Genomic DNA, 7941 nt, shown 5'->3' with positions numbered 1-7941 from the left:
TCTTTCAAATAAAATGAAAAAAAAAAAAAAAGTGATTTTTCTCTAATTATCTCTTTAGTTGAGAAATTTGGGGACCAGCAAAGTGTGTTGAATTCTCAAGATTCATGTCATCCAATATCAATGCAATCTATGGTTTCTTGTAATTTTACCCAAGATTGAATCCAAAGTTTGGATCTTACAATTCTTAACCCATAAATATTTTATTATTTACAATAGAACTTGTCAGAATTTCTCCTTTTCAATTAAGCTATGAGGAAAAGTTTTAGATGTCAACTCATACATACGTGACTGGGTTACACTTTTTAAAAATTATTTTATAGGTGTTGGAATGAAAACCTTTGAACACATTGTTTAAAGAAAACTAGAATTAAGATATTTTGGTACAGGGATAAATTTTCGAATGGGGTAAGACTGTCTTGTTTCCTTTTTTCTTTTTCTTTTCTTTTCTTTCTTTTCCTTCCTTCCTTCCTTCCTTCCTTCCTTCCTTCCTTCCTTCCTTCCTTCCTTCCTTTCTTGATTTCTTGATTTCTTTATCTACTTCAAAGAGTTATACATAGAGAGAAGGAGAGGCAGAGAGAGAGGTCTTCCATCTGCTGGTTCACTCCCCAGTTGGCCACGGGACTTGAACCAGCGCACATATGGGATGCCAGCACTGTAGGCTGCAGCTTTACCTGCTACGCCACAGCACCAGCCCTGATTGTCTTGTTTTCTAATATATGCTGTTTAATTAAAAAATATTTATGTATTTGTTTATTTGAAAGGCAGAGTTGAGGGAGAGGGGGAGGGGGAGGGGAGAGGAAGGAAAAGAGAGAGGGGAGGGGAGGAGAGGAAGGGGAGGGGAGGGGAGGTGATCGGAAGCCAGGAGCCTGGTGCTTCTTCTGAGTCTCCCACATGGGCGCAGGAGCCATCTTCCGGTGCTTTCCCAGGCGCGTTAGCAGGCAGCTGCATGGGAAGTGGAGCAGCTGGGACAATAATCGCTGCCCATAGGGGATGCTGGTGCTGCAGACAGCAGCTTTACCCACTATGTCACAGCGCTGGCCCCCCCCAACCCCCCGCTGCTTTGTTTTATATTGAACCATGTCAGCTTTTTCCTTTTTTTTTTTTTTTCCTTTCAGAGAGGGGAAAATAAAGTGAATGGCGGGGTTTGCCCAGGTTGGGAATTGACTGGCATTTGGAAAGAACTTGAAGGTGTTTTAGTAAGAATTCGGAGTTTTAGTAAGAATCCGGAGTTTGGTCCAGGACTGGAGCAAGGGATGGGAGAGGAGCCATGGCCCAGAGAGCAGCTGCAGCGCTGGAGATGATGAGGATGTACGGGGCTCGTATTCACGGGAAGTGGAGAAGAACAGTGGAAGGAGTCTGCCTGGCGGTTAGAGACTTTCCCAGTGTGATTTTTAGGAAGTGGATTGCTCTAAGTCATGACATGGTTTCATGTGTGGTGAAGTCTGTCTGTAAAAACAGAAAAGAGCAGACACGAGGATCATGAAAGTGAACTAGGCTGGTAGGCTGGACCCAGCCCCTGACCTCCCGCAACCAAAACAAATACTGCTGAGACTTATTTCTAGAGAATTCTGACTTGTCTGGAACTCTTTGGGGACGGATCATTGGGATAACTTAATGTTCTGGAGAATTTAGGACTAATCTAGGCACTTAAAATTGCTCATTATAACCATTTTTGATGAAAAACTTACTGAAATCTACTCCATATTTTGTTTTTTGATGATGCTGTCCTGGATGTAATTTCCTTCCTTCCTTCCTGAAGGGCAGAGAGAGAGAGAGAGAGAGAGAGAGATTGAGAGAGATCTTTCATCTGCTGGTTCACTCTCCTAATGTGTGCAACAGTCAGGGCTGGGCCAGGCCCAAGTCAGGAGACTGGAACTCCATCTGGATCTCCTCCGTGGGTGGCAGGGACCTAAGTACTAGGGCCATCTCCCACTGTCTTCCCAGGCACATAGCAGGGAAGTGGAGGAACCAGGGCTGATCCAGACACTCTGATAGGGAATGTGTGCACCCAAAGCAGCCGCTTAACCTGTTTTGTCACAATGACCACCCTTCTGCTTCTTTATTCTGCATTAATTCTGGAAACAAGATTATCTGATTTTTTTAGGCTGTGTATGCACTAAAGTGTAACTAGGGCCTAAAAGGAAAGAGGGGACTTTCTAAGAAGTAGAAGAAATTTTTAGTTCATGGATTTTGAATGGTAGCTTACTTGGTTTCTCAATGGCCTCTTCTCTGGCTCCCTCCCAATTCTTCCTGTGTATGTTACTGAAAGTTGAAGTAAATTCTAGATTGCTATTCTAAACCAAAATGCTTCATAGGATTATGAGGCTATTTAGCGAGAAAAAGAAACTATAGTTTGAAGGGAGAAGCAAGTTAAAAAAGGTTAAATAGTAGTGATCAGGAAGTAGGCTTGTAACCTTCCACAAAAACCAGTATATACAATGATGAAAAAAAAAATTTTTTTTTGCCTAGTAATTCCATATATGCATATGAGGGTACTTCAGAAAGCTCACGGAAAATGGAATTAAAAGATTATTTTGGGGGCCGGAGCAGTGGAATAGATTAAGTCTCTGCCTGCAGTGCCAGCATCCTATACAGGAAGTGGTTTGTGTCCCAGCTGCTCCTCTTCTGATCTAGCTCTCTGCTAATGCACCTGGGAAAGCAGTGGAGGCTGGCCCAAGTGCTTAGGCCCCTGCACCCACGTGGGAGACCCAGAAGAAGCTCCTGGCTCCTGGCTTCGGATTGGCGCAGCTCCGGCTGTTGCAGCCAATTGGGGAGTGAACCAGCGGATGGAAGACCTCTCTTTGCCTCTCTGTAACTCTGCCTTTCAAATAAATAAATCTTAAAAAAAAAAAATTACTGGCCACGGCTCACTAGGCTAATCCTCTGCCTTGCGGCGCGGGCACACCGGGTTCTAGTCCCGGTCGGGGCACCGGATTCTGTCCCGGTTGCCCCTCTTCCAGGCCAGCTCTCTGCTATGGCCCGGGAGTGCGGTGGAGGATGGCCCAAGTGCTTGGGCCCTGCACCCCATGGGAGACCAGGAGAAGTACCTGGCTCCTGCCTTCGGATCAATGGCCGCAGCAGCCATTGGAGGGTGAACCAACGGCAAAGGAAGACCTTTCTCTCTGTCTCTCTCTCACTGTCCACTCTGTCTAAATAAATAAATAAATAAAAGATTACTTTGGTGGGAAAATCCATGCAGAGACCGTCCTAGAAATAGAAAAGGTTGCACACACCAAACTTTTTTCTTTTTTTGGCTTCACTCCCCAAACGGAGACAACCCTGGCCGAAGTCAGGCACCTGGAACTTTTTCCGTACCTCCCACGTATGTGCAGGGGCCAAGCACTTGGGCCATCTTTCCTGCTTCTCTCAGGCCTTTAGTAGGGCGCTGGATCTGAAGCAGAGCAGTCGGGACTCACCAGCACCCATATGGGATGGGGACCTCACCAGGGACAGGGGGCTTAGCCAGCGCTCCAGAACGCTAGCGCAGTCAGGGAATTCTGTAACAATAGCTATGTCTTTAGTGTTGTGTAAGTCCCTTGAACTTGCCTATCTGGAACGACAAATATTTAATTTCAGGGACATTAATTAGAGCTTTGTATATTTCTGCTCTTAGGAATAAAGACCCTTTCAATCCAGTTAGGATCTTGATTTCGTCCCCCTGTGCAGAAAAAGAGAAGTATATGATTTCGTCCCCAACTTGTTATGACAGTACCACCACTTCACTAAGTACAGCGATTATGCAACCTCTTACTTCGAAGCTACTTTGCAAGTATATCGACCTCACGTTCAAATCGAAGGCTTCAGTTAAAGTCCGGATGCCAAAAAGCAGTCACCCGGGTTACCCCCCCAAAAAGGGAACACAGGTATGGGGGGGGTAAACAGATCTTAACAGCTCATGGAAGCGTCTACGCTTCAGGTGAACTTAACCTCAGCTCATGTAACTTTTCGCAGCGCCTGGGAATTCCCTGCACCTGGGAGCCAGTTTCTCGGGGCGACGGCCCCCTCCACCTGCCCGCGGGGCCGCCCGGGCGTCGGGGCTCGCCGGGGCCTGAGTCAGCGCCGGGGCCGCGAAGTTCGGCGGGAGGCGCAGGGCGGGGCTTCCTCCCGCCGACTCCGCACCCGGCTCTACTTTTCCGAGTCCACGTCTCTTCCTTTGGACAGGCGTGTTTCCTCAGGTCGGGCCCGGCCAACGTGACAGCCGCAGACCTTTAAAAAGGCAGTCGGGCCCCGCCTCGGCAGGATCGCCCTCGGCCCCGCGCGGCCGAGCCCGGCCCCCTTCACAGGCTCTCCGCGGCCCGGCCCGCCTCACGCCTCACTTGGCGGCCCCCAGCTCGGCGGCGCTCGGCGCAGCATCCCCAGCATGGAGACCGGCTCGGACGCAGGTCAGAGGCCCGCGCCGGGGGCCGCGGCAGGCTGCACGGCGCGCGGAGGGCGGCTAGGCCGGGCCGCCCGCGCAGACCGCCGCGTGCCGGGTCCGCGCGGGGAGCGCTCGCGGGGCGGGCGGCGGCAGGTGGGCAGGACGAGCCGCGAGCGAGCGAGCGAGCGAGGGCGGGCGGGCAGGCGCGCGAGGGGCCCGGCGGGGGGGCCGCTGGGAGGATGGCTCAGCTCTTTCTAAATATAAAACCGGCGTGAGCCGGGCGAGCACGGCGCGGAGCCGCAGAGCCGCCGGGGCGCACGGGAAACTCGGCCGCACCGGCGGCTCCGCAGAGGCGCGGGGCTGCGGGAGCGCCCGAGTCGCGAGCTCGCGGGGGGCGGCGAGAGCGACGCTCGCGGCGCGGAGGACGCAGGCAGCCGTGGCGGCAGCGAGCGGGCCTGGCGGGCGCCGCGCGGCCCGCGCCGAGTGACCCCCCGAGGCAAGCTCGCGGCCCCTGCCGCATCGAGAGCCGCGAGACCCCCGCGCCGCCCGCCCGCCCGCGCCCTCCCCCTTGCGGCCCCTCCTTCGCTCCCTGCCCGGCTCAACATGGCTGCGGCCGCCGCCTCCGCCTCCCAGGACGAGCTGAGTAAGTGCCGTGGCCGAGCCTGAGGCTCCGAGCCGGCAGCGGCGCGGCGTAGGGCCTGGGGGCGGCGGCCAGGCCCGGGCCGGAGGGCAGGGGCGCGCTTGCGGGGCGCCTGGCCGGTAGGCGGGCGGTGGCCGTGGCGTGCTGGGGGCTGGGGCGCTCGGGCCTTGGCGGGCGGGGCGCGGGACGCCGCCACCGCCGCCGCCGCCGGCGTGTGTAGGCCTCAGGTTTGCACCGTCACGTTGCGAAATTGAAACCGGAGCCTCGGGCGGAGCCACCTCTGCCCGAGATCCGCCCCGGTCCAGGGGTGGGGGGCGCTCAGCCCCCTTGCCCGCCGTGCCTTGGGCTGGAGCAGGGGCCGGAGCCCCCGGGGCGGCGGGCACAGTCCGCCCGTCCCGTCTGACCCCGCCACGGACCCGGGTCCCGACAGTTGGGCGAGTTCTAGAAATAGAGCTCTCGGGAGAGGGCGAAGGTGCTTTTCTGTGACACCCTAGGAATCAGCCGAAAGGTCACGGGCAGGCGGTGACCTCGGGCGGAGCTGGGAGGACGAGAGGGCCGCGGTGCTAGCCGCAGGCGATACCGAGGGGTGACAGCGCCTTCAGGAAGGGGAGCCAGGGCCCGCCCGCCCCTCCACCCCGCAGTGTTCCGGGGGACAGCGGTGGTCACCCTGCGTCCCAGGCCGCCCCGCCCGCGCCCGGGTGCGCCTCGCTGCTTGTGGGAAGTGTAGTCCCGGGGCTCCGCAGGACCCACGCTGGGGTCAGCAGCCTTGAATGTTCACTGCACGCATCAGACACTTTGTGACTGCGTTCTGGGCGATGGGTTGAAGTGCTGTGTATGTATTTGAGGTCCATCGTCCCCCCCCCCCCCCAAACAAGTACTTTCAGTCGATGGCAAAAACAAGAACGGTGTTATTTGGGGGCATGATGTGAGTTTTAAGTGGAATGAAGCATGGGTGAAGTGTTGCAAGCTTGTGTTTATGAAGCTTATGTTGTTTAAGCTCCTTCTTAATTTCCATTTGAAAGCGGTTATAAACATAATTTACGTTTCTTTGGTGCTTGGCAGTTGAAAGCTGCTTTTATATACATGAGCTCACTTTTGCCCTCATAACAACCTTGTGAGGCAGCTAGGTAGGAATTATCCTTGTTTTTATAGAAGAGGAGGCAGGTTTAAAGATACTGAGTTCCTTGCTATGTTGACCCAGAACTGGTGGAGCAGGAGTGCTGTTTGCTCTTCTTGGAGCTGAAGTAAACACTCGCTGTGACCCAGGACCTGTGGTTGGAAGTAGATGGAGGCTGATAGCCACAGAGTTGATTGATTGTCTGTTCCAAGTGGCAGCATCAGCAGGCCTCTGGAGATGCAGTGCCCTGATTTTATTTTTCAATTTATTATTATTTTTTTTTGTAAAGTGCACGTAACATAGGATTTACCATCTTAATCATTTGTAAGTGGTCTTACAATAAGTCGTCTGAAGCCACATTAACCATTTGTCCGTGGCATTAAGAGCCTTCGCGTTGTTAAGTCATCACCACCCTCCATCTCCAGAACTCTCCTCGTCTTTCGGAGCTGAAACTGCACCCCCTCACCAACTCTGCATTCCCTCCTCCCGCCAGCGCCTGGCAGCCGGCATCCTACTCTGTCTCTGATTTTGACTACTCTAGGTGCTTTATGTTAGCGGAATCGGACGGTATTTATCTTTTTGTGATTGGTCTATTTCATTAAGCGTAATGTCCTCAAGGTTCATCCATGTCGTAACTTGTGTCAGAATTTCCTTCTGAAGGCTGAATATTCCTTTGTATGTGTGTATATGCTGTGGTTCCTCATCCATTCCATCTGTGGACGCTTGGGTTCCTTTCACATTTTAGCTGTTGTGAGCAGTGATGCTGTGGACATGGTTGTTCAAATATCAACTTGAGGCCTCTCAGGTCTTTTGAGTGTATACCCAGAAGTGGATGATATGTAATTCTGCTTTTTAGTTTTTGAGAAAAAAACTCCATGCTGTCCTTCCCCACCTCCCCCGTGGCCGCACCATTTTACATTCCCACCAACACTGCATGAGTGTTCAGTTTCTCCATGTTCTCAACAACACTTGTTTTCCGTATTCTCAGTAGTAAGCGTGGTAATGAGTGTAGGATGTTCGATTTTTTTTTTTAAAATGACTTACTGTATGTCTGCATTCCTGTTGTAGCACTAAACATGTTAAAATCTGAATTCCCAGTAGAAATGGGGAGGAAAGCTAGAGGAAGAATTGGGTAAGTATTGTGTATATGCAGTGTGCTGCTGTGCATCAGATACCTGTTACAGTGTTAAAGTTGTTGGTTGTGCTTCTGGTTAATGGATTTACTGGCTTTAGCAGCTAGTGAAAAGATAGGAACAAGTAATTCTGGTCTTTACCTTCTGTTGTTTTGTTTGGTCAACTCATCAATGAGACACAGGTGTATGTTGACTGGTTTTCCGTATTTCTTCAAGAGAGATTAAATACTTGGCAATTGGTGTCTTAAAATAAGCAGCTTGAAGCCACATGAGGGCTCTCCCAGAAGTTCATGGAAAATGCATTTTATGAAAAAACTCTGCATGGTTTTCAAATTTCTGCACCAAAATAAACTTACCTTTTAATTTCATTTTCTGTGAACTGTTTGAAGTTCCCTTGTACATACTGGTCCAGAAGTTTCAAATAAACCGTTTTTACTTTTATACTGGCTATGCTACAAGATGCCTCTTAAAATTCTACCTCTAAAAAACACCTAATTATTGACTATTTGCTGTTATTTCTGACCAGTAGATAGAAATCAAACCACTGGGTACCAACACTGTTTTCTTCCTCTAATATTTTATTGTAAACATCTTCAAATATACAGAAAAGTTTTGAAACATATGAGCATTCATATATTCACCACTTGGATTTTACCATTGATAGTTGAATTATTCTATCATAATCTTTTATTCT

The 7941-nt window shown here is 51.2% G+C and overlaps 1 protein-coding gene across 9 annotated transcripts in view; it reads left to right on the top strand.

The window, feature by feature from the left end:
• Positions 1–4086: 4086 nt before the first annotated feature.
• The window catches only part of ECPAS (Ecm29 proteasome adaptor and scaffold), a 114871-nt gene continuing 111016 nt past the window's right edge, over positions 4087–7941 (top strand). For 2 of the 9 annotated variants that reach the window (XM_089301608.1, XM_070055536.2), the window contains exon 1: positions 4087–4382. In XM_089301608.1, coding sequence (XP_089157734.1) covers positions 4361–4382 — 22 coding nt within the window. In that variant the 5' untranslated portion in view covers positions 4087–4360. Of the gene's footprint in view, positions 4383–4635; positions 5001–7941 lie in introns of those variants that run through there. The other 7 variants (XM_089301626.1, XM_070055535.2, XM_089301602.1 and 4 more) reach the window with 6 other exon arrangements.

The sequence above is a fragment of the Oryctolagus cuniculus genome, chromosome 1 (assembly GCF_051225735.1).
Source record: "Oryctolagus cuniculus isolate XC-2025 breed Fujian yellow rabbit chromosome 1, ASM5122573v1, whole genome shotgun sequence".
NCBI lineage: Eukaryota > Metazoa > Chordata > Mammalia > Lagomorpha > Leporidae > Oryctolagus > Oryctolagus cuniculus.
This window is presented reverse-complemented; position numbering and strand designations above follow the sequence as displayed.